This window comes from Microcaecilia unicolor, chromosome 10 (assembly GCF_901765095.1).
Source record: "Microcaecilia unicolor chromosome 10, aMicUni1.1, whole genome shotgun sequence".
Classification (NCBI taxonomy): Eukaryota; Metazoa; Chordata; class Amphibia; order Gymnophiona; family Siphonopidae; genus Microcaecilia; species Microcaecilia unicolor.
The window spans coordinates 95883043-95910259 of NC_044040.1; the positions used below are offsets into that span (position 1 = coordinate 95883043).

Sequence of the window (27217 nt, forward strand, 5' to 3'; positions counted from 1 at the left end):
GCATTGTTACTGGGAGGTGGAGTTGGGCAGTGGAGTAAACCAGGTGTGTCTTGGGGTGGCTCAACATAATTTAGTGAGCTCCTGCCAACATTCCAATCAGTATGTAGGCGTAGGGCAGTATGCTGGTATTGGGAGGAGAAGAGGGTCCAGATATGTGTAGCCCCTCATTTCAGCATTAAAGGGTTAGTGGATGGGGGCCCCATAATTACTTGTCATTGGATATTCTGGACATTCTGATGTCACCTATATTTTATTATTCATTCTTATGAAAATTCAATAACATGTACTGCAACAACAAAGGAACCTCACTGTATCTGACCCTGCCTAGGTGTGGTGCTTGCATGAGTGGTGCTGTGATCCTGAGGGGCACTGCTTCACACTCACTTCGCCAGGGTGCCTCTAATGGATCTCCATGCCCTCATGGAGATGTTGTTGGAGGGGAGGGGGGAGGTGGTATTGGTGCTTAAAAACTTCTCTCCTGTGCCTGAGGCATAGGAAGACCAGGAGCTCTGTTTCTAGTATACTAAAATTAGGCTCCCTCCAAACAGACATGACTGTCCACACTGAGGAGTGCTCCTCCACGTGCATGTTTTGCACATGGAGAGAATATGATACCATTGCTGTGGACATTTTCTTGATGTGGGGACCAGTATCGCCATTGCACATTTTGCATAGTGTATTTTCGATTGGTGGAAACATTTCTCTCCGAATGTCTATGATGTTTGCAGTGCATCCTCTTTCTAAACATTTTTTTTTGTATTTTCAAATATTGGAATACATTTATTTCTTTCAGACATTATTGACTTGAATTTTTAAACATTTTCCGATTAAATATTTATTTTGCCATTTGAACTTCATATCGAGTAAAGTGGTGTGGTAGCCGTGTTAGTCCACTTTTTTTTTTTTTTTAATTTTTAGAAGTCTTTATTGTACTTATTCAGATACATAACAGAATAGTTACAGCTAATAAACATTACAAAATTATAGCGGTAGTAGGAATACAAAGATAAACTATGATCTGAATTTGTGTCGAAACAAACTGAAATCTGTAAGCAACTTCAACTTTTTCATTTTTGTACAAAGAAAACTCTCCCCCCCATCCAAACCAACCCCTCCCTCCCACCCCCCCCTTCTCCCACTCCCCGTGTCCAACTATGAAGCCCTGTGTTTAGAGACGTTCCGGTGGCACTACCCCTACTCAGCGTTCAAGAAAGGCCCCCATATTCTCTCCCACTTAGGCAGGACCTGGGCTTTAACTGCAATCAATCTCTCCATCTCGCACACATATCGTAACTTGGTAAGCCAGCGTGTTAATGGTGGTACCAATGGCGACTTCCAACTCTGAGCCAGATTCGCTCTGGCTGTCTGCAAGGCTCCCCTTGTCAGAAGCCATTCATGTTCTTTGAGACCTGCTGGTCGCTGGCCCAGTATGTATACTAATGGATGCCACCGCACAGGTCCCCCTATCCATCTCTGAAGGCGCGCCTGGACTGCTCTCCAATACGCTCTAGCCTTTGGGCAGGTCCACCATATATGGCCCATTGTACCTAGAGCGTCACATCTCCTCCAACATCTATCTGAGACCTGCCCAAACATATGGTGCAAGCGCGCCGGAGTAAGATACCAGCGGAAGAAGACCTTAATTGCATTTTCTTTCATAGGTATTGATCTCGCTGCACGCATTGTCCCCTTTTCCAGCTGTAACCACTTTTCGTCCGTTAGGGTGAAACCCAATTCCTGCTCCCATTTTCTCCTATGTAACAAAGATGGCTTTTGGTGCCCGGCTAGCCCCGCATAAAGATAAGTGATCATCCCCCGTGTACTGTGATATCGCACACACACTTCTTCCATGGGGTGCGTTTCCCTCTTAAGACAAGTTACATAAACAGACCCTTTCAGAAAATGTCTCAATTGTAAATAAACATAAAAGTCACTCTGCTGCACCCCAAAATCATCCTTCAAAGCCTCAAAGGTAACCACCTCCCCTCCTACATGCAATTGGCCCATCATATCTAGTCCGGCTTCAGCCCAGCGTACCAACACGGGGTTCCCCACACTCGGCTCGAACAACGGGTTGTCAACTATGGGCGCCAGGCCCGAAACAGGCGGTTGCCGATCAATAAACATCCGATCCCAATAATAAAAAGTGGCTTGTACCGCCGGTGGAAAGCACTCAACCCGCCCTCTATACTTGTTGGGTAGCCACATCAAGTTACCCAACTTACGGGATCCCACCATGGATTGTTCCAATTGTACCCAAAGCTTATGATCTTCCCCCCTGAACCACTCTACCGCCGATCTAGCCTGTGCCGCCCAATAATACCAACACAGATTCGGCACTGCTAAACCTCCCTGATTTTTATTCCTATAGAGAATTGCCCGTGCCAAGCGGGGTCTCTTTTGATTCCAAATAAACCGCATCAGACGGTCCTGTAAATTAGACAGATAAGCCCGGGGTACCTTCAAGGGAAGGACCTGAAAAAGATACATTAGCCGAGGCAAGACGTTCATCTTAATTGCCGCTATTCGGCCCAGCCAGGAGAGTCCAATGAGGGACCATCTGCCCAAATCTCTATAGATCTCTTTTTGCAATATCGGGTAATTAGCTGAAAACAATTCCGACTGGTCCGCAGGGATCTGTACCCCCAGGTATTGTATAGATCTAGTTGACCATTTAAAGACAAATGACGCCTGCAAGGCCTCATACACTCGTGGCGACACTCCCACCACCAGTCCTTCTGACTTATTAGCATTAAGCTTATAGCCTGAGACCCGCGAGTATTTCTCAATTTCCTTTAGTAAGTTAGGCAATGAGGTTAATGGGTTTGTTGACGACAATAACACATCGTCCGCAAACAATGCGATTTTGTACTCCTGCCCCTTCACCTCCACCCCTGTTACATTCACATTCTCCCGGATTGCAGCAGCCAGTGGCTCCATTGTCAAGGCAAACAACATTGGGGACAGCGGGCATCCCTGTCGGGTGCCCCTCCCCAGCGAGAACATCTCCGAGTTCCCTCCGTTAATCCTAACACATGCCTGCGGTCTTGTATAAAGCGATTGGGTCCAAGCTCTAAACAGGGGCCCTATCCCGAGCCTGTGCAGGACCCTATCCAGGAATCCCCAATGGACTCGATCGAAGGCCTTCTCCGCATCCAGCCCCAACAAGACCAACGGACAGGCCCTCGACCGAGCCCAATGCATCAAGTCCAGAGTTCTGCGCACATTATCCATGGCCTGTCTCTTTGGCACAAATCCTACTTGGTCTGGGTGAATCAAAATAGGTAAGAACCTCCCCAGCCGATTGGCAAGGACTTTTGCCAGGATTTTAACATCCGTATTTAAAATTGATATAGGGCGGTAGGAAGCACAGTCCGTTCCATCTTTCTGAGGTTTAGGTATTACTGCCACCCAGGCTTCTAACATAGTTCTAGGCAGCGCCTGTCCTTCTCTAACTGAGTTAATGACCAATGTTAAGCAGGGCGCCAACTCTCGCGCAAATTTCTTGAAGAACTCATTAGTAAAGCCATCCAGGCCTGGCGTCTTTCCCGTTGGTAAGTCCCTAATAACCTGCAATACTTCTTTTAGTTGCACTGGGTCATCCAGTTCTTTTTTCTGCTGTTCGGATAATACAGCCAGCCCTCTATCTGCTAGATATTGGTCTATCCCCCCAACCTGTACGGCAGCATCTTCTCTATACAGAGACTCATAGAACTGAGCAAAACGATCTCTAATTTGGGCAGATTTATACAGCATTGTACCATTCTCAGCTTTCACTCGCATAACATGTCTGTCAGCTCTCATCTTTCTCAATTTCCGTGCCAACAATCTCCCTGGCTTATTAGTCCCTTCATAATACACCTGTTTCAATCGAGCATGCACAAACTTCAAGCTTTCCTCATGCAGCGCAGTCAGTTCCAATCTCACATCCTGTAACTTACGGTAATCAGCCACCCTACCCGACGCCCTGTATTTGGACTCAAGGTCCCCAATGAGATCCATACATTTCAACAAGCGCTCTCTGTGTATCCTATTTCTGTGACTGGCACACTTAATAAAATATCCTCGTGCCACCGCCTTAAAGGCATCCCACACAGTACTCAAAGCTGGCCCCGAGTCCATATTTATTTCAAAATATTCCTTCAGGACCGGAAGGAAATCCGCTACAATCTGAGGATCCTGCAACAGGCAATTATTAAATGACCACCTGCATTCTCTTCGCTCTCCCTCTAACGAAGGAACCACAACCCACGCCGGAGCATGGTCTGAGATTGTAATATGGCCAATAGCGGATTCCCCCCCCCCCTCCGAGAGGGTTCTGTCCAGAAAGACATAGTCTAGTCTCGAATAGGACAGGTGCGCTTGGGAGTAAAAAGTATAATCTCGCCCCCTCGGGTGACACATTCGCCACCAATCACACAGACCCATTTCTTCTACTAAGTTCCGCAAAGCTTGGGAAATGTTGTAATCAGCTTTAGTAGGAGATGCTGACCTGTCCAGACCAGGTTGCATGGTTGCATTGAAGTCTCCTGCCATGAATACCCTCCCCCGGGAAAACGATTGCAATTCCCTATGAAGTTTTCTGAAAAACCCCTCCTGGTTTTCGTTAGGGGCGTATATATTGGCCAAAGTAAACTCCTCCCTCTCAAGCTGCACATGCAAAAAGAGATATCGCCCCGCCACGTCTCTCCTCAGGTGGAGAACCCGTACCTGGATATCTTTATGAAACAAAATAGCAACTCCTCTTTTTTTCCCCCCTTTAACATCAGAAGCACAGTATACCCCTGGATACATTTTAGATGCCAATAACCCCTCATGCTTTGGCAACATATGCGTTTCCTGTAAAAACACCACCTTCGGGCACATTAAGCGTAACTCACGCTGAAGGGCATGGCGTTTGTATGGGGAATTAAGCCCCTTTACATTGTAAGTAAGTATCTTAAAGTCAGACATTAAACTTGTTCAGTAAATCATCCCTATGAAACAGTGTATGAGGAACATTCAAACCGTCTGGTATCTGACCCTTCTTGCCCCTTCTCCGGATTCTCCCCAAGTAGTTTAGTTCTTGATCCCCCATTCTATACTTCATAGTACATTCTTTCCCTAATAAACAATCTTCCCCCTCCCCCCCTATACTCCCTCCCTCCCATCTCCCCCTTCCCAGGAAACCACTAGCGAGGTTTTTAGTCCCTCGACTAGGAATACAGAAGGAAGAACCCATTAACCCAAACAGCTACCCAAGGCCCCCTCCCCCATCCCCCATCCCTTCATATCCCTGCTTTTTACGCTATAATCCCTCCTCAGTGTTATAAAACTTTTCGCCCCTGCGGGAGTGGTTCATCTATTTCCAATACTACTTTAACATCGTTCAAGTTATCCCATTCCCAGCACTCTTACTTTTATAGGCATACTTAACAAATACAAATTGGCATGACTCTCCACTGCAACGCACAGCACAAGTTCATTTTACAACTTCAGGTGCCTGTTCGTGCCTTTTTCCCCTTGCCTTGGACTCTCTGCCATCTCTGCAGCTTAGCTCGCGTGGTCGGATCCAGTTCAGTTGGTGGGCCTTCTGTGGACACCAGTCCCTCGGTTCGCAGTATCTTCCACACTTCTTCCAGGGTCCGGGTTCGATACATATGTCCACCTGTTGTGAAGCAAAGGGCAAATGGAAAAGCCCATCTGTAGGGGATTTTATTCTTTGTTAATACTTCCAGTGCTGGTTTCATCACTTTCCTCAAGGACAAGGTGTGAGCAGACAAATCCTGAAAGACTTTAATTTGTGCATCATTATATTCAATGTGCTGTACTTGGCGCGCTTTCTGTAGCAACTGTTCCTTTGCGGTGAAGGAGGTGAAGCAAACCACAATGTCCCGTGGTCTATTGTCTGTCCGTCTCCCCAATGCTCTGTGTGCGCGCTCAAATGTGATATCTAGAGTGTCTATCAACTTGCTACATAGCAGCTTTACTATGGCGCCAACATCCTCCTGGTCCCCCACCTCCGGGACTCCACGAAAACGCAAGTTGTTACGACGCCCTCGGTTTTCTAAATCGTCCAATTTAAGCTGCATTTCGGCATAGGAGGTGAGTATTTTCGAAAGACGGGTTTCAGTCTCGATCAGTTTTTCCGCGTTCTCATCTACCCGCACCTCCAATTCTTCCACGCGGCCTCCCATCTCCCGGAGGTCTACGCTCAGCCCGTCCATCTTTTCTAGGATTTCCTCCTTTGACGCTTTGATTTCCTTGCGGATCTCCATTAGAAAACGCGTTAAGTCTTTGGGCAACCCCCGCTTACCGGTTGATTTTCCCGATTCGCACAGGGATGGAGCGGAGTCCGAGTCAGAATGTGAGGCGGGTGCCGACGAGAGCACATGGCGCCGCGTGGTCCGGAGCGCCGGCTTCTCCAACGTATGTTCACTCTCCCTCCGAGACGCCGCCATGTATTTCAGCGGGGAATGTCGCGTTAGATTCCACACACCACAAGGAACGTTGCAGTAGCTAATTTAGTTCGTCAAACAAGCAAAGGAACGCTATTATTGCTCAGTTACGGAGGGTGGCAACGGAGCTAGCTCTCTAGGCAGCCATTCAGGTCCGTGACGTCACTTCCTCTCCCGTGTTAGTCCACTTTTAAAGGTAATAAATAAAAAATAAATCAAAACATAGAAAAGAAAATAAGATACCTTTTTAATTCGACTAACTTAATACATCTTATTATTAGCTTTCGAAGGTAATCCTTCTTCTTCACTTCATACTGAAAAAGCCCCTCCACATATCCTTATAAAATAGGATACAAATAGGCACCTACTTGCCCTTTACACATAGGCAATTAAAAAAAATAATAAAATCACTCTCATAATAATTTGAGAAGGGTGTGGGTTTGATGGTAAGATGATTTGGTGCTTTTTGGCATGTCCTCTGCTACTTACTTTAGATATTTCTCCTTGTCTTTATTTGTCTGTGATGCTCAGGGGAAGGAGGTTTTAGAATAAAGTGATGCTCCATTCTAATAGTTCGGAGCTTCTAATAGCTTAACATAGAAAGTATTTGAGATTGATTTTGAGGTCTGGTTCTCTGAAAAAGTTGTGAGTAAAATCCAAATTAAAAAAAAAATAGTAATCTCATGTTTCTGGTTTTCAAACTTGTCTAAGAAATTCACAATTTATTCCCACATGCCCAGTTTGGTAGATTCACATCCCCATTTCTACAGAGTTATATAGCCTATAAACAAATAGATGGAAATCAGTAGATCCTTTTACAAAATTATTTTCAATATTCAATTTTTTAAGAAAGCAAAATGTCAGCTAACAATGATGGGCATCCGAGTTAAAAAAAAACAAAACAAAAAAAGATTTAGCTGAATTAACTGTTTCCACAAGATTAAAGTGGATTTCAAGAAGTGATAGGTATAATCAATAAATTGTCCAATGTACATCTTCCAATGCACATCAGAAAGAAGAAAAATGAGGTTTCATGAGTAGGAAGCTGAGAAAACCCTAGTATCATGATTCCAACATAAAATAACAAGTATTTGAGGATCATCAGCATTTAAATTAAAATCACCCATTATTATTAAGGAAGCTGAAGACATAATTTGTAGAGGTGTGTAGAGAAAAACACTTGTATTTAGGTTCCATTTAAAAAAATGTAATGTGATTTTGTTTCAGTTAGCATGGACTATTTCATTTTGGCACACACTAACATAGAATAGCATGCTCTCATAGAAGTAAGGAAATTAGAATCCCTAATAGCTTCTACAAATGAAGAAAGTGAGCTTATCTGCTAATACAGCCCTGAGAGGACCAATGAGTGTTAGCCAAAAGTACTCCTGCTCTTTGATTGAACAATGAAAAGCTTTCATAAGGACAGTTAGTTATGAAAAATTATTGTTATGCCTTTATCTGCTAGTAAGGGGGCACAGCTATGCAGGAGTCAGTGTATTCTGATCTTTAGGTCAGGATTCTGTAAAAGATCATCCTTCTCACTCTTGTATAGTTCATGGATTGTTTTGAATCTTTTTATAGATTGTAAACGCAAGACCAATCAGAATATCTAGGTTCAGTTCCTCCATTGACTAGCAGGGACACAATTATTTGCGTGAAGACTACTTATTAGATGACTTAAAGTTCTTGAACCCTCATTTTCATAGTAATAGAACCACATGATTACCTAATGGATTATAGGTAGATGCACAATACTCTTCAACATGAATGAGGCTGTATTATTGCCCCCCTTTTTCATCCCATATCTACCAAGGCCTTTTACCACTGGTAGAAGTGCAGAAAGGGACTCAATATAGAGTGCTAAAAATAAGTTTCCCTATCTTGCGTTTTCCTTTGAAAACCAAAAAGGCTATTTACAGCTTACACTGGATGTCTAAGGGATCATTTTACAAAGCTGCGGCAAAAGAGAATCTGTGCTGGCATCAGCATATGTTGAGGCCCCCTTTTACCACAGCGGGTAAAAGACAGGTCTTTGTTTTTTTCAAGAAATGGCTGTGTGGCACGCAAAGCACTTGCCGCAAGGCCGTTTTGGGGGGGTGACTCACCGCCACCCATTGAGGTGGCGGTAAGGGCTCCTGTGCTAAGTGCACAGCACTGCCCTATTACTGCTGGGTACATACTGGCGCTACAAAAATTGAAATATTTTTGCAGCGCCAGAAATGATGCATGTTGGGGGAAGGAACTACCACTGGCCTGCTGAAGAAGCCCGTTGGTACTTCCCTTTTAGCGAGTGGTAAGCCCATGTTGGGCCTATTGCTGCTTCATAAAAGGGCCTCTAAGTGCCTTGCATGGTGAAGTCTTGGTTTGCATATTTGAGACCTAGAGGGGAAGTTATCAATGTGGGCTACCATTGATAGGTCAATTTACTGTTAACCTGAGGTATTAGTAACTGGGTCACACTGCATAAAATGGGATCTGTGCTAAAATAGCATGAGTTGTTGTAAAAGAACCCATCTTAACAGCACATTGATAACTTTGCCCCACAGTCATCAAATATGTGCTCTTTTTATCCTTTCCAACCAACAGAAGTTGGAAACAAATTATACATAAGAGATCACGAAAATCTGGGTATAAGGCACCTGCCAGAAGATATATAGATTCTGCTGAAATTCAGCGTCAGTACCTGGTAACTGTCTGGACATGTTAGGACCAGAAGCGTAGCCAGGTTCAGCCAGGTTGACGGCGCAGGGGGAGCGAGAACAGACTTCCATTGGTGCCAGCAGAACTCCGTTTGGGGGAGCGGCCGCTCCCCTGGTGCCCCCCCTAGCTACACCACAGGGTAGGACACAAAAGGCCTTGGCTAAAGCCTGGACCTTCCCAACACCATCCATATACTTCTAGGACAGTCATCAAAGATTTTTAGCATGCGACTAGCTGGCCCTAGTTGTCAGCACTTATCCAAGTAGGAGCTGTTCCTACTCAGAAAAGTACCTTTGAATATCATCCCCAATATTTCCTGCCATAGGTAGCTGGGATTGTAATGACATAAAAGAATAATTTTAAATATTACCTTTGGTTACTGTTATGGGTCCAAAATAGTTGGCATCCATTATTTTTTTATCTAGTTCCAAAGTGACACTTTGCACTGGCCCTTTGATTTTCATGCTTGCATTGTTGATGAGTACATCCACACATCCATAACAGTCCAGGATTTCTTTGGCTGCATTACAAACACTGCTGATGTCACTTATATCCAGTAGAACAAGTTTTGGTGTAAATGTCTGGAAGAGAAAAAGAGAGATTTTTGCTGCATGTTGTCATTTTTTCCAATTTATGATTAACTTTTGATTTGCATTTGTATTATTCAGCATTACTGAAAAGCAAACTATACTATCTCTATCCTGGATAATATTTTATAAAGCTCAAAGATGTATATGCCATGTACTGCAAGTATTGTGACAGGGAAGCCCTATCATGGAAAGAGGAAGGGGAAAGGAGGGGAGGGAAGGCAGGAAAAGTCTAGCAGTTTTCCCTATTCCCAAGGAAGACAGAAAGAAATGGGGGAAAATTGTCCTTACCTAGGAATTCCTGCTGTTAGCTGGAATAAGTAGAAGCCCTGGGAGGAGGGGCAGACAGGAAATAAAACCCAGGAAGCAGTGTTGCCAAATGGCAACATTTTTTCCAGCCCCAAACTAGCCAAATATTAATATAAATATTAATGAGGTTGATATTAATATTATATTAAATATTATATTAGAATTAAACCATACTATATTATAAAATAAATATTAATAAAGTAACCACAATCATAAACGGATCCCCCCCCCCCCCCCCCCAGTATGAAGAAAAGAACTTACTGAACTCACCGCACATGGTAGACTGAAGAGGTAGAGAGTGACTCTGTGTGAGACTCTGAAAGGCTTCCCACCGCCGCGCAGGCACACACAGGCATTTAAAAGAAGCCTGCAGCCCGCCTCCACGGGGCTTCTATTGTTCTGCGAGAAAAAACAGCCAACCCACGGCCGTGGCAGCAAAAAGCTGCCCAGTATCCCGTGACCTGCAGCTTTCAAAGAAAACCACGGTGGTTGCGTGAAACCCGCCAATTGTGCAGCCAAACGGCGGAATTGGCAGCTTTGCCAGAAAGTTGATCAGGCACATAGCTCGGGGAATGCAGACAAGAATCATGGGGATTGTAGTACTAGCAGGGACTTTCTCTCACAGATGAACCAATTAGTCCTCAGCTAGTCTCCAGAGAGAGAGAGAGAGAGAAGGGTGTGGTGTGGCTTACACTGTACACAAAGCCAGTTTATTAGAGAGCTTGAGGCACAGAGGAGAAGCAGCATTCCGTGATGTAAAGCAGCCTGCATATTGAAGGGGGAGACTTAGGGAGAAGCGGGCCCCAAGAAGCAAGTGCTGTCTGCATAGAGCCAGGAAAAGCTTTGGAAGTGTTCTGTTTGCATAGTGAGAGGAAGGCTTGAAGGAAAAGCTAATCCACAGGAAGATGCACAGGGGCAAGGGAAGTAAGATACAGCCAAAGTAGATTGAGAACCAAGTATCTTTAAAGAAAAGTGTTCTGGTTGCACATAAAGAGGTAGGAGGGCTTAGAGGAAGTTAATAGAGTACTGCAAAGAAAATATGGGGCTGAGGAATCTGACAAGGGAAAGTAAATTGCCTTTGGAAAAGTCTGTTTTTAGAAACGAGAAAAGCCAGCAGGAGCTTACATGTAGTCCTTGAAGGATAGAGTTTAGCCCTAGTAAGGACAAGAGAATCACTGAGAAACCCTGGTCTAGGGAAGTGCCTGAGTGCGGACAAGTTTGTGGTTCTGAAATGAGGTTCTGGAAGAGAAGTTCACTTCCGGTATTATAATTAAAAACATAGACTGTTCTAAGCATTTCTATTTGTTTTGTTGTTTTTTTTTCTGTGTGCCAAAGATGGATTAACTAATAAGCCTTAAAAATAGGAGTGCGTAATTTTATTCTGAGGCTTTTCCTCCATATCATCCAAACAGTGAATTATCAATAGTCAAAGTAGTTTTGATTTCAGTGGAGAGTATTTTTTGATATAATTTATGTTTATAAGTTCCTCCACTCCTCTTTTTTGTAAATTTGTTTGTTAAACACCAGACCTTGCCAAATATATAAATAAGAAATAGTCTAAATAATGAATGATATGTTGGATGTTCAGCGCTGCGTGTGTCTGGCAGCGCTATACAAATGTTAATAATAATAATATAGCCAATATCCAACTCCTGTTCTACTATCCAACGAATAAACAAAGCAAAGGCTTTAAATCTAGAATAGGCCATAGGATACCCCATCAGCATACATTTATCAAAATGATAGAATCAAACAACCTCGGGCCATTGAAAAAAAGCCTAGATTCACTAGCAGGAACAGAAAAGCTGGATCAATATCAGGCTTTGTCATCAAGGCAGCCACTACACTCTGATAATCCTCACAAGTGGGTCAGTGATCTGCGCCAGCCCGGGAACCGGCATTCAAAATAGCAAAAACTTTGCTATAACCTTCTGAACGTGACGCGTGTCCAATTGCGCATGCGCAGAGTGCCTTCCCATCCGCCGCACAGCCGCACTCAGTTCAGCAAGATCAAGAAAGAAAGATAGAGAAGACAACTCCAAGGGGAGGTGGGCGGGTTTGTGAGGATTATCAGCCTGCTGCCCTCGGAGAACACTTGCTACAGGTGGGTATCTTCACTTTCTCTGAGGACAAGCAGGCTGAATAATCCTCACAAGTGGGGTATCCCTAGCATCCAGGCTCACTCAAAACAATAAACAGTGGTCAATTGGGCCTTGCAACGGCGAGGACATAACATAGATTAACCTAAAACTATATACAATCTAGCTGAGAGTGCAGCCTGGAACAGAATAAAATGGGCCTAGGGGGGTGGAATTGGATTCTATACCCCAAACAGATTCTGCAACACTGACTGCCCAAACCAACTGTCATGTCGGGTATCCTGCTCAAGGCAGTAGTGAGAGGTGAATGTGTGGATTGAAGACCACGTTGCAGCTTCGCTGGCGACACGCCCCTTTGAACTTTCGCCGGCGATGCTGTCAAAAAAGCAGCTTTCGATTTATACCGATTTCGCCGCTTTTCCGAGATCGCCGGCCATCTCCCGTTTTATGTCGGAAGATAGCCGGCGATCACTTTCGAAAATAAGCTGGATAGTAACATAGTAGATGATAGCAGAAAAAGACCTGCACGGTCCATCCAGTCTGCCCAACAAGATAAACTCATATGTGCTACTTTTTGTGTATACCTTTCCTTGATTTGTATCTGCCATTTTCAGGGCACAGACCGTAGAAGTCTTGCCCAGCACTAGTCCTGCCTCCCACCACCGGCTCTGCCACCCAATCTCGGCTAAGCTTCTGAGGATCCATTCCTTCTGAACAGGATTCCTTTATGTTTATCCCACACATGTTTGAATTCCGTTACCGTTTTCATCTCCACCACCTCCCGCAGGAGGGCATTCCAAGTATCCACCTCTCTCTCCGTGAAAAAATACTCCCTGACATTTTAATTGAGTCTGCCCCCCTTCAATCTCATTTCATGTCCTCTCGGTCTACCGCCTTCCGTTCTCCGGAAAAGGTTCATTTGTGGATTAATACCTTTCAAATATTTGAACGTCTGTATCATATCACCCCTGTTTCTCCTTTCCTCCAGGGTATGCATGTTGTAAAGCGGATCCTCTTTTCTCCTGGGTTGCAGTCCTTTCACAAAACCAAACTAAACAAAAACCCCCTCCTGTATGGCACCCCTTTTCCCCAAAAGAAACAAAAAATAAGGATCTCTCCCGGTCCCCTGGAGAGTAGCAGTAAAAAGAAAAAAAAAACACACGGCTTAATTCAGCCCTGGTTTCCAAAACACAGTTCAATTTTAGCCAAGCTTTAAACACAGCGCGGTCCAGCTAGGCTTTCAAAACACAGTTCACTTTTAGCCAAGCTTTAAACACAGCACAGTCCCGCTAGGCTTTCAAAACACAGTTCACTTTTAGCCAAGCTTTAAAACACAGTTCAATGGCTTTGCGCGGGCTCAAAGCCTAGGGTCCCACCCTCTTGGTCAGTCATACTCCTACCTGACCTCCTCCCGCTTGACCCTGCTTGGCCCCTCTACTGCCTTGGCTTTCTCTGAGCCAAAGCTGAAAAGTCCATCGGCTCTTCCAGGCCGCTCTCTGGTTCAGTCAACTCCATAGGGCAAGGCCCACTCTCTACCTCTCTCTCCTCAGGAGCCCAATCCCTATTCTCCTAGCCCCGCCCTTCTCCCAGCTGCTCACCCTTTCTCTCATTAAAGCTCTTTGGTGGCTCTTCTTTCTCCACCCACCTCTTCCACCAGGTTGGAGAATCAGCCTTATTCCTTCCCCTGCGGCCCTCCTCTGGAGACTCCTGGGAATGCACATAGTTTCTCTTATCCCCGGTCTCCCTTGGGGCATGCTGGGAGTTGTAGTTCTTTATTTCTAGTTTTTTCCTGGGGAATGCCTGCCTATAACGGGGGTATTCTGGCCTATCCCAGGGTTCCTTTGGGGCCTGTCCTACATACTCTTTACAATGTTCAGGTCCTCAAGTCTCTCCTCATACGTCTTGTAACGCAAATCCCATACCATTCTCGTAGCTTTTCTTTGCACCGCTTCAACTCTTTGTACATCCTTAGCAAGATACGGCCTCCAAAACTGAACACAATACTCCAGGCGGGGCCTCACCAACGACTTATACAGGGGCATTAAAACCTCTTTTCTTCCTCTGGTCACACCTCTCTCTATACAGCCTAGCAACCTTCTAGCTACGGCCACTGCCTTGTCACACTGTTTCGTCGCCTTCAGATCCTCAGATACTATCACCCCAAGATCACTCTCTCCATCCATACATATCAGACTCTTACCACCTAACATATATGTCTCCCGTGGATTTCTACTCCCTAAGTACATCACTTTCCATTTCTTCACATTGAATTTTAATTGACAAACCTTAGACCATTGTTCTAGCTTCCGCAGATCCTTTTTCATGTTTTCCATTCCCTCCCGGGTGTCCACTCTGTTACAAATCTTAGTATCGTCCGCAAAAAGGCAAGCTTTACCTTCTAACTCTTCAGCAATGTCACTCACAAATATATTGAACAGAATCGGCTCCAGCACCGATCCCTGAGGCACTCCACTACTCACCTTTCCCTCATCTGAGTGAATTCCATTAACCACCACCCTCTGGCGTCTGTCCGTCAACCAGTTCCTAATCCAGTTCACCACTTCAGGTCCTATCTTCAGCCTGTCCAGTTTATTCAAGAGCCTCCTGTGGGGAACCGTGTCAAAAGCTTAGCTGAAATCTAAGTAGATTACGTCTATAGCACGTCCTTGATTCAATTCTGAGGTCACCCAGTCAAAGAATTCAATGAGATTTGTTTGATATGGTTTCCCTTTGGTAAAACCATGTTGTCTTGGATCTTGCAACATATTGGCTTCCAGGAAATTCACTATCCTTTCCTTCAGCATCGCTTCCATTACTTTTCCAATAACCGAAGTGAGGCTTACCGGCCTGTAGTTTCCAGCTTCTTCCCTATCACCACTTCTGTGAAGAGGTACCACCTCCGCCATTCTCCAATCCCACGGAACCTCTCCCATCTCCAAGGATTTATTCAACAAATCTTTAAGAGGACCCGCTAGAACCTCTCTGAGCTTCCTCAATATCCTGGGGTGGATCCCGCCTGGTCCCATGGCTTTGTCCACCTTTAGGTTTCCTAGTTGTTCATACACACTCTCTTCCGTGAACGGTGCTATATCCACTCCATTCTCATATGTACTTTTGCCAGTCAATTGCAATCCTTCTCTAGGATTTTCTTCTATGAAAACAGAACAAAAGTATCTATTTAGCAAATTAGCTTTTTCTTCATCATTATCTACATAGCAGTTCGCCGCATCTTTCAGTCTCACAATTCCCTTTTTAGTCATTTTCCTTTCACTAATATACCTGAAGAAATTTTTGTCACCCCTCCTTACCTTTCTAGCCATTTGTTCTTCCGCTTGCGCTTTCGCCAGACGTATCACCCTCTTGGCTTCCTTCAGTTTCATCTGGTATTCCTCTCCGTGTTCCTCTTCTTGAGATTTTGTGTATTTCTGGAACCCCAACTCTTTAGCCTTAATTTTCTCAGCCACTTGCTTGGAGAACCATATCAGTTTCCTTTTTATCTTGCTTTTATTACTCCCCTTACATAAAGGTTTGTGGCCCTATTTATAGTTTCTTTAAGCCTGGACCACTGCCCTTCCACTTCTCGTACGTCCTCCCAGCCCATCAGTGCCTTCCTCAGGTATTCCCCCATTTTACTGAAGTCAGCATGCTTGAAATCCAGGACTTTGAGTTTTGAGTGGCCACCCTCCACTTCAGCCATCATATCAAACCAAACCGTTTGATGGTCACTGCTGCCCATGTGGGCACCCACTCGGACATTTGACACACTATCCCCATTTGTGAACACCAGATACAGCGTCGCACCCTCCCTCGTGGGTTCCGTCACCATTTGTCTGGGCAGAGTACTTTGAAAAGCATTCACGATCTCTCTACTTCTTTCCGATTCCGCAGATGGAACCTTCCAATCTACATCCGGCAGATTGAAATCTCCTAGCAACAGCACCTCTCTCTTCTTTCCCAAAGTTTGAATATCTGCTATCAGGTCTTTATCTAGTTCCTCAAATTGTGTCGGGGGTCTGTAGACAACACCCACGTGGACAGAGGTTCTATCATCTCTTTTTAAGGTGATCCATATCGCTTCTTCCTTTCCCCAGGTCCCTGTCATTTCAGTCGCTGCTATATAATTTCTCACATACAGAGCTACTCCTCCACCTTTACGACCATCTCTATTCTTCCTAAAAAGATTATAGCCTGGTATGTTTGCATCCCATGGGAACCATTGAGCTACGTCTCTGTGACTGCAACAATGTCTACGTCTGCCTCCAACATCAGGGCTTGAAGGTCATGAACTTTATTGCTTAGACTGCGAGCATTTGTGGTCATCGCTTTCCATCTACATTTCCTAGTACGTAGATCAACTTTAGTAATTTGGGGGTGTCTTTTTTTCTTTGGGTACATTCATATCTTTTTGTTCTACCTTCATTGCTTTTTCTGGTGCCTCAGTTCTATTTTCAGGAACATCACAGTGCTGTAATGGAGCAAAAGAATTCTGTAGGGGCAACACTTATGAGGGCGGATGCTTCTGTGTCACATAACGAAGCCTGCCTGAGCCTACCGTGAACCATCTATTCTTAGGTGGTTTTATCCTTTGAGGCAGTGGTGAGAATTTGGTATGATTCTGTGCAGTTTGATTTTGTGCAGTCCTAGAAGTTGCTTTAAGTACATTCAATTCCTGCTTTACTTTACTGAGCTCCTGTTTTAAACTAGCGAGCTGAAGACAGATAGGACAAGCTTTAAGTCTCCAGATGATTGGCCTTGAAACTAAAGCACCACAATTATTACAGAGAATAAAAGTCATCCTGATTGGTTGAAATGGGTATGAACAGGTGTACTATGATGGGGTTGTAATTAGGTGGAGTTAATTTGATAAGTAGTGTATTTCAACATTAGTAAAAGAAAAAATAATTCCAAGACACATGAAATTACATGCTCAAGTCCACATTTTGAAACAAGATATTTAGAAATGGAATATATTTAAAGTAATTCTGTCAAAGATAGAGCTAATAAAGATAACAGGTTAGTGTTAAATAGTGTTTTAATCAATGGGTTTGATGTTTTAAGTACCCCTGTTCTGCCTTGAGGTAAGAAATGTTGTTAGTTGAGCCGGATCAAAAAATATAAACTTATTTGACTGGTACCACACACTTACATGGGTACCGCAAGTAAAATGTGGCTCCCAGCTGAGTTACTGCTGGTTTCATTAAAAGAAATGATTTCCGGCACTTTTGTGTTTCTCTGGAGATATCAGGGAACATCTGAACTTTCTGGCCAAGAAATGTTTTATCCTTATTTTTAAAGAACATAGACATCAACCATTGCTTGTCTGGTGCAAGCGCCACAGTCACTATTAACGTAGTGGGAATTGTATCTTCAATATCTGTAGATTCTAATAAAGCAGTAACATTCATCAATTGATCTTGTTCTTTTTTTTTTATCAGAGTCTTCTTTGGTTGGAAGATAATAAACATATGTAAAAGGAGGAATCAACTCCTCTTTTACCCCAAGAATCTCCATTAAGTATTTCTTCCACATTTCCCTAGGGGGTTTGGTAATTTGTTTAGGAAAATTTAACAACTGTAGGTTATTACTTCTAACAGTATTTTCAAGGAGTTCAGTTTTTCTTCTTAATGAAGTCAAATCCTTCATCATAACCTCCTGGCGTGTTTGAAGTATTTTCATATCTGAATCATTTTTCTCCTTTATCTGTTCCAATTCCCCTACTTTTAAGTCCAAATTCTTTATTTTTTCCTCATGGTTTTTCATTTCCTGGTTTAGTGTATTTATCTGGGGAGTAAGTGATTTCCCTAAATCTGCTATCAGAGTCAGGAGTGTCGCCAATAGATACCTTTCGAAGTTATTTGAATGAAATATTGAAAATCCCCTTGGGGGCTATACCCCCGATAAACAAGATATATTATATCAAATGCACGTGAGGGACGCCCTTCTTTTTTCCATTATCGGCCGAGGACGCCCATCTCTTAACCATGCCCCGTCCCGCCTTCGGTGCACTGTCGACACGCCCCCGTGAACTTTGGTTGTCCCCGCGACAGAAAGCAGTTGAGGATGCCCAAAATCGGCTTTCGATTTGTGTCAAAAGATGGGCGTCCTTCTCTTTCGAAAATGCCCTTGAGTGTGAGCCTAAGTAGTCTAATATATGAGCTGAAGCCAGTAGGCAGAGTTTGTTGCCATTTTAGTATACCCAAAACAATAGCAAACGCTTTTGAAAACAATAGGAAAAGATTATTAGAAATAAGGGACTATCTATGTGTGGTCCATCTGTAAAAAGTCTAAAGCTGTTCCAGTTGGATAGGCAGTGCCTTAAGGTGGAGGACAAAAGATTTTTTTTAACTTATTTGACAGCATTTTAATTTATTTGAAAGCATCCCATATCTAGATATAAACATCATGAAATAAAAATTGAATATCACTAAAACAGCTTAAATATTATTGTAGCTGGTAGAAACAACACTTATAAACTCTGTATTTTGTGCTCATTTTTCTACACTGTTCTATACAATACAGATGGCCAAATTTCAGTGAGGATATCCTGTTTCCTGATGGGTTCATCTTAACTGTTGCAATCTGCCTTGGGAAGCCTGGTGTTATAAATATGGAATATATTGAAGTTAAATGGAAGTAAAATTAAACTCTCTTTTCATTGGGGCATATAGAATCACATCTTCATCTGTTTTGTAGAAGTTTACGTTTTAAATACACAAATTGGTTATTCTGTTTTGAACATGTTGCAGGGGCATGTGGTTTTATAAGTGAAAATAAAAACAAATATTTTGTTTCATGCAGATCTCTTTTGTTTTCTTTCTTTCTTTCTTTCTTTCTTTGTAGCATTTGTATCCCACATTTTCCCACCTATTTGCAGGCTCAATGTAGCTTACATTGTGCCGTAATGGCAATCGCCATTCTGGAATGAGAAATACAGAATATTATTACATTTAAAGTACAAGTTCAATTCAAGCATTAAAGAACAAGGGTAAATGTAGAAGATTCAACAGTAATAATGTTAATAAAGTAAAACAAATAAAAAGAGTTCAATATTAACTTTTTTCAATAAAGTTTTGATGTCTGGTCATTTATGAAGGATCCTTTTGGTAAGTCTTTTTGAACAAATTAGTCTTTAGTAATTTACGGAAATCTGTCAAAGCGTGCATAGTTTTTATGGCAGTTGGTAATGCATTCCACAGTTGTGTGCTGATATAGGAGAAGCTGGATGCATAGATTGATTTATATTTAAGTCCTTTACAATTGGGGTAATGGAGGTTCAAGAAGGTGTGTGATGATCTTTTTGTATTCCTTACTGGTAAGTCTATGAAGTCTTACATGTAGAACGGGGCCTCACCGTGAATAATTTTATGAACTAGTGTACAAGTTTTGAACACAATTCGATCTTTTAATGGGAGCCAATGTAATTTTTCTCGTAGGGGTTTGACGCTTTCGTATTTCGCGTTTCCAAATATGAGTCTAGCTGCAGTATTTTAGGCAGTCTGGAGTTTAAGGATTTATGCTTTGCATCCGGCATAGATGGAATTGCAATAGTCTAAGTGGCTCAGCACCATTGATTGTACCAAGTTGTGAAATACGTCCATTGGGAAGAAAGATTTAACTCTTTTGAGTTTCCACATTGCATGGAACATTTTCTTTGTTACATTTTTCGCATGGCTTTCTAATGTGAGATTTCTATCAATTGTGACTCCCAGTAGTTTCAAGGTGTCTGAAAAATGGGCGGCCATCCTTTTTCCGATAATATGGTGTGTGCCAGGCAAATGCATCGGATTTGTGTGGATTTGAGCTGGGTGGTATCGTTTTTCAGCGATAATGGAAACCGAAGGCGCCCACCACTACCAAAAGATGCCAAGAAGAACACAATGGACTTAACCAACTACCGCCCAGTAGCATGTACCCCACTCATAACCAAACTCATGGAAGGCATAGTGATGAAACAACTCACTGAATACCTAAATAAACACTCAATCCTGCACGAATCTCAATCAGGATTTTGGACAAACCACAGCACAGAAACTGTTCTAGTAGCCGCAATGAACTCATTCAAACAGGCAATCGCAACTGGTAACAACATACTCGTCCTACAATTCGACATGTCCAGTGCCTTTGACATGGTTAATCATGAAATACTATTACATACACTAGAATACTTCGGAGTAGGAGGCACAGTAATCAAATGGTTTAAAGGATTCCTAACCACAAGATCATACCAAGTAATAACGAAAGCGGACAGATCACCCCCATGGACACCCAAATGTGGCGTACCCCAAGGATCCCCCCTATCACCAATCTTATTCAACCTAATGATGATCCCGTTAGCCAAACTGCTAGCCAACCAAAACCTCAATCCTTACATATATGCAGACAATGTCACAATCTACATCCCGTTCAAACATGATCTAAATGAAATCACTAACGAGATCAACCAAAGTCTCAAAATCATGCACACCTGGGCAGATGCATTCCAACTAAAACTTAATGCAGAAAAAAACATAATGTCTTGTACTCACCTCCCAACATAACACAAAAAACTTCTCTACCATAATCACACCATACTGCTCTCTTCCAGTCTCACAAAACCTGAAAATTCTTGGAATTACTATCGATCGAAACCTCACTCTTGATACCCACGTGAAGAACATGACGAAAAAGATGTTCCACACCATGTGGAAACTCAAGAGTAAAACCATTCTTCCCGAGATACGTCTTCCGCACCCTTGTGTGGTAATAAGCCATCTGGATTACTGCAACGCACTATATGCGGGCTGCAAAGAACAGACTATCAAAAAACTCCAAAGCCTTCCTTATCAGCGTTTTGCATTTGACTTGACATTCCTTATGCTGTTTCTTATTATTTTCAGTGGGTTCCTTCTTCCATTTTTTGAAGGATTTTCTTTTAGCTCTAATAGCTTCCTTCACCTCACTTTTTAACCACGCCGGCTGTCGTTTGGTCTTCAGTCCTTCTTTTTTTTTTAATCATTTTACTTAATTACATTCACATTTATCACATAAATGTAAGGGAAAACAGAAATTGATATTAAAAAAGAAAACATTTTCTCCCACCAATATATGTTATATAATCGTCCACAACTGGGAGATCCAAGATCAGGAAAACAATCTCAAAGAAAATAAGAAAAACTCAAAATGGTTAATCTTACAATTCACTTTTTCTGAGGGAGGAAGGTTAATCGGTAATTGCAGCCGGAACAGTGGTAACTAAAAGAAGTTGCTGCAGAGGGTTCTTCATCTGTTCTTTCAACTCCACTAACTCTTGTAATTTCTTAGGTTCAACAAATAAGTAATTATTAAAATTCAAAGAAATAGAACACTTACAAGGGAATCGCACTAGGAAGGTCCCACTTAGGGCAATGATCTTTGGCTTAAAAGCCAAGAGTTCACACCTCCTAGTCTGTGATTCCCCTGATAAGTCAGGAAATATATTTATCTTTGAACCCAAAAAACTATCAACCATGTGTCGGAAATACAATTTCAAAACATTATTCCTATCTAAATCAAAGGCGAAAGTCACTAGTAATATAGCTTTTCCAAAATATCAGTTAAGTTCACATCTCTTTTCTCTGATAAAGAAGATTATTTAGGGGAAATATAAATCGCTTTAGACACCGGAGGGTGGCTATCAGAAAATGTTTGCAAATTATCAGAGAAATATTTCTTCAACAGTTCAATAAAAGAAAAAATTCCATAGTCAAAGTCTCTATTTTTATATCTTGGACTTCCTCTTTGTTAGATAAGTATTGATATAAATTCTTTAATTCACATGTTTATTCCTGAAAAATTTTAAACATCTGAAGAAGAAAGTTATTCACACTCTGCAGCACTTCTCATAATGCGTCGATTGTGACATTTTTTGGCTTCACCAGGTCCAATTTCTCCACAGAAACCGCTCCAGATATCTTCGGGGGGGGGGGGGGGGGGGGGAGAACTCACTCTCCAATCCCCCAGTTGGTTTATTATCCGGAGTCAATGCTGCGCCAGGACCTCCTCGGGTCGCGTGAAAATCCTGACCCAGGATTCGTAGTGCACTGGTCCCCCTCACATGCCAGGACACCAACCGGGCACTCTAGAGGGCACTTGTAACTATTAAAAAAAAGTTAACTACCTCCCAAGTCCTTAGTTCCATTCCCTTGGGTGCTGAGCCCCCCAAATCCCCCCAAAACCCACTCCCCACAACTCTATACCATTACCACAGCACTTATGGCTGAAGAGGGGCACCTAGATGTGGGTACAGTGGGTTTCTGGTGGGTTTTGAGGACTCCCATTTACCACCACAAGTGTAACAGGTAGGGGGGGATGGGCCTGGGTCCACCTGGGTGAAGTCCACTGCACCCACTAACAACTGCTCCAGGGACCTGCATACTGCTGTGATGGAGCTGGGTATGACATTTGAGGCTGGCATACAGGCTGGGAAAAAAAAGTTTTTAAAGTTGTTTTTTTTTTGGGGTGGGAGGGGGTTAGTGACCACTGGGGGAGTCAGGGGTGGTCATCCCCGATTCCCTCCGGTGGTCATCTGGTCATTTAGGGCACTTTTTTGGGACTTGTTCCTGAAAAAACATGGTCCAAAAAAAGTGACCCAAATTCGCGCTAAAAACGCCTTTCTTTTTTCGATTATGGGCCGAGGACGCCCATCTTTCCTCGGCCAATAAACACGCCCCAGTCCCGCCTTCACTACGCCTCCAACATGCCCCTGTCAACTTTGGCCGTTTCCGCGATGGAGTGCAGTTGAAAAAGCCCAAAATCGGCTTTCTATTATACCGATTTGGGCGTCCACGGGAGAAAGACGCCCATCTCCCAATTTGGGTCGAAATATGGGTGTCTTTCTCTTTCGAAAATAAGGTGGATTGTGTCTTTTCTGCATTAAGCTTCAGTTGAAATGCATCCACCCATGAGTTCATTATTTGAAAGCTATGATCGATTTTGTTTGTGATTTCTGTTAAATCCTTTTCAAACAGTATATAGATCGTGACTTCGTCTGCATAAATATATGGATTGAGACCTTGATTGGACAGTGATCTGGCCAGTGGAATCATCATTAAGTTGAAAAGGGTTGGTGAGAGGGATGAGCCCTGAGGCACTCCACATTCAGGTTTCCATGGTGATGATGTATTCAGCTTTGATATCACTTGGTATGTTCTTGTAGTTAGGAAGTCATTAAACCAATGCAGTACGTTTCCTCCAATGCCAAAATATTCTAAGATGTTCAATAGTATATTGTGGCTGACCATGTCGAACACGCTGGACATGTCAAATTGCAAGAGGAGAAAATTATTGCCAGCTGCTATTATTTGTTTAAATTTGGTTAGGAGCATTATTAGTACTGTTTCGGTACTATGATTAGCTCGAAATCCCGATTGAGATGTATGGAGTATAGAGAATTTGTTTAAATAATCGGTAAGTTGTTTGGTAACTAAACTTTCGATTAACTTCATTACAAGAGGGATGGATGCTACTGGGCTGTAGTTAGTATTAGGTCTTTAGATATCGGAGTGAGTAAAATATTTCCTTTATCCAAAGGGAAGAATCCATGTTGCAGCATGAAGTTTAAGTAGGAGGTGAGATCTGTTAAGAAACGTTGAGGGGCAGACTTAATTAGATAACTGGGCCAAGAGTCTAGTTTGCAGTGAGACTTGGCGAATCTGTTGATCACTTGGGTGACGATTTCCTCTTCCAGTATATCAAAATTTGTCCAGATTCGGTCTGCTGGATATCCATCAGTGATTGGGTCCAAACAGTTAATGAATGTTTCATGGTCAGTGGTATTAAGTGGTAAGGTAGATCGTAATTTTATAATTTTCTCTTTGAAATAAGTAGCCAGATCATCTGCTGATGGGGTATCTGTGCTGGCTGTGGTAACTGATGAGGTGTCAAGAAGTTTATGCACAAGTTGGAATAATTTATGTGTGTCTTTGTAATCAGGCCCTATTTTGGATTTGTAATATGATCTTTTTGTTTGTCTAATTGTGTATTTATATTTTCTTTGCATTTGTTTCCATGCATTGAGTGTAGATTCATCTTTCATTTTATTCTATGCTCGTTCAAGTCTCCTACCTTGAGTTTTTAGTATATTCAGATCTTCATTAAACCATGGTATTGAACTATGTCTTTGTGAGGTTCTGGTTTGTAGTGGTGCGATAGTGTCCAATATACTCTTGCATCTGTCATCCCAATTTAGGAGATATTGTTTGGATTCTATTTGTGTTGACCAATCATTCATATAGAACTGTTGCCAGAATAGAACAGGATCAATTTGGCCTCTTGTGGTATATGTTGTACGTTCTTGTTTCTGATGTGAGTCTTTTTTCCGCCATTGTAAGGATAGGTTTAATTTATAATGGTCTGACCATGGTATCTCTGTCCATTTTGTATCTGTTAATATAAGGGATTGATCTGAGGAGAATTTGTGAGTAATAAGGTCAAGTGTATGTCCTTTAACATGAGTTGCTTGAATGTTGGACCAGTTGAATTCCCATAATTGGAAAAAATCTTTACATTCGCATGCATCGATTGCATTAGGGTCTTCTAGGTGCAAGTTTATGTCTCCTATTATAAGAAGATTGGAATTAGATACACAGGTATTCGAAATGAAGTCCATGAATTGTGGTTGGCAATCTTGCCAGTTACCTGGTGGTCTGTAAAACAAGATGATGTTTAAATGGTCTAGCAAGGAGGTATGGTTAATTCTGAGTGATACAATTTCAAGTTGTGATGTTATGGATTCTGCTGAAGTTGTTATGGTGAAATAGGATTTATATATCAGTGCAATTCCTCCTCCTCTCTTTCCGTTTCTTGTTCAGTGAGTAATTTTGTAGTCTGGGGGGCAAAGATCTAATATTATGGGGTCGTTGTGATCATGAATCCAGGTTTCGTTGATGAGTAATAGATCAAGGTTGTCATCAGTGATCCAATCTGTTATTGTTGTAGCTTTGTTAACAGCTGATCTGGCATTAATGTATCCTATTTGAATTGTTTGATATGGATCAGTTGGGTTTGGGATTGTGATGATTTTCCTTAATTGTCTATTTTCTTGTGTGGTGGATTTATTATGTCCTTTTTTTCCTTTAGTTTGATTTTGTTTGTGTAAAGTAGTATCTTCGTTGTTTTGGTTATTATTGTAATTTTGGCGGTGTGTATTGTGCTTAGGTAATCTATTGAGCATGTATATTGTGGAAATGCTGTTGGTTTCTGAAAGGGGAGTAGTTAGTATGAGGTGGATTAAGGAAAGTGAATAAATAATAAGGAGAAGTTTAGTGGTATTCATTTTGATGTTGATTGGTTAAGGTTATTAAGATGATTGGATATTTGTTGTAGTATTGGTTCTTAATTCGATTGGAAAATGTATATTTCCAGGTTAGGTATTCAGGTCGGGCTCCTGTGACTTGTCTATCTGATTTGATATCCAGAGAGGTTACACCAGGGTGCAGATGCTATATGGTTCTAAGAGCTGTACCTGTATCTGGAGAGAGATTCTGATGCAGATGTTCTATAATTCTAAGAGTTATATTTGTTCCTGGAGAGATAATCTGATTCAGACGATTCTATGGGTAATTCGTGTAGGGTGCAGAGGCTATATGGTTCTATAAACTGTGCCTGTATCTGAAGAGATGTTCTGATGCTGTGCCTGTACCTGGAGAGATATTCTGATGCAGAGGCTCTATAGTTCTAAGATCTAAGTCTGTACCTGAAGAGATAATCTGATGCAGGTGATTCTGTAGGTAATTCGTGTAGAATATATGAGGGAGTACAGAGCCAATCTTCTCCTCTCCGTTGTCCTAGACATGTGGGTAATGCCTTCTCTATTCCGTTATAACTGATATCTTTGTGGCACCGCCACAGTTTTAACGTAACTAAATGGGTTGTAAGCCGCTAATGCACTCCATTGGTTTTCTTATATTTTGTTCTTGTGATGACTTATACTGTGCCAAAACTGAAAACTCTTAACTCTATCTGGTTGATAATAAAAGGTGTTCATTGTGAATACTATCCACCCTAAAAAGGTTGTTTTGTGGCTGTACATGAAGAATTGTGATATTGAATAAATAAGTGTATGTTTGTGTCCCTAGTTAGGCATCCAAAATTTATATAATCCTGTTAAGAAAGTCAGTTAATCATTTAACTTATTAGTGGAACATAACCACATAGGCATGGTATGGTTGCATTTTCAACATTGTAATACTAGGGCCCAGCTAAGGAGCAGATTATTTTGAGTTAGTCTTCACTGGACCAAATTTGCTTTCCTTGTGCTATCAATATCCAGCTGGATAGGCAGGGTCTTAAAAGGTGGAGGAAAAAGGATTTTTTTTAACTTTTATATCACACATTATCCCAAGCAAAGGCGGGTTCAATGTGGCTTACATTCATAAGATCATCTGTCTGAGTGTCACTTCAATTCGTGTATATTGTACAATGTTTTAAAGTTTTTATTATTTGCATTTTATTACTTATCATTTATATACTTTTTATGTTTAATTTTATTTAGATACTAGCTCTACCCGGCCACGCGTTGCTGTGGCTCAGTCTGGTTAAATGGAAAAGAAAGAAAAGAGGAAGCGCAGGTTTCTAATATGTTTAATTTCACAATGCTTGTGGGTATACAATATTTTTTGTTGTTCCATTGTGTGTGCAGAGATAGAGATTGTCTGGTTTGCCGACTGTAGAACATGCAACATATAATTGTCCATGTGAGAAGCAATCCGTATGTAGATGTAAACGGGAGAATTCTAAAGATTGGCCCTGAGCTTTGTTGATGGTGATTGCAAACGCCAATTGAATTGGGAATTGCAATCTGTTAAATTGAAATGGCATATCTGTTGGAATCATAGGAATGCGAGGAATGAGGACATGTTCACCTTTGAAAGGTCCTGTCAAGATTGTTGCTTGTAAGACATTGCTCATTAATTTTTTTTTACTGCAAAGCACATGCGGTTGCAAAGCTTTGGCTGGTTGATATTTCGCAACATGACAATTGGCACGCCGATTTTCAATTGCAGTACGTGCGGTGGCATCCCTGGCAGAACGAAGGAATTGAAAAAGTTTGTTGGATAATTAAGCG

General features: G+C 42.1%; 1 protein-coding gene across 1 annotated transcript in view; it reads right to left on the reverse strand.

The window, feature by feature from the left end:
• The window catches only part of DHRS7C (dehydrogenase/reductase 7C), a 598554-nt gene that overhangs the window by 505134 nt on the left and 66203 nt on the right, over positions 1–27217 (reverse strand). Inside the window, exon 4 of the mRNA XM_030216550.1 lies at positions 9511–9721. Coding sequence (XP_030072410.1) covers positions 9511–9721 — 211 coding nt within the window. The remainder of the gene's footprint in view (positions 1–9510; positions 9722–27217) is intronic.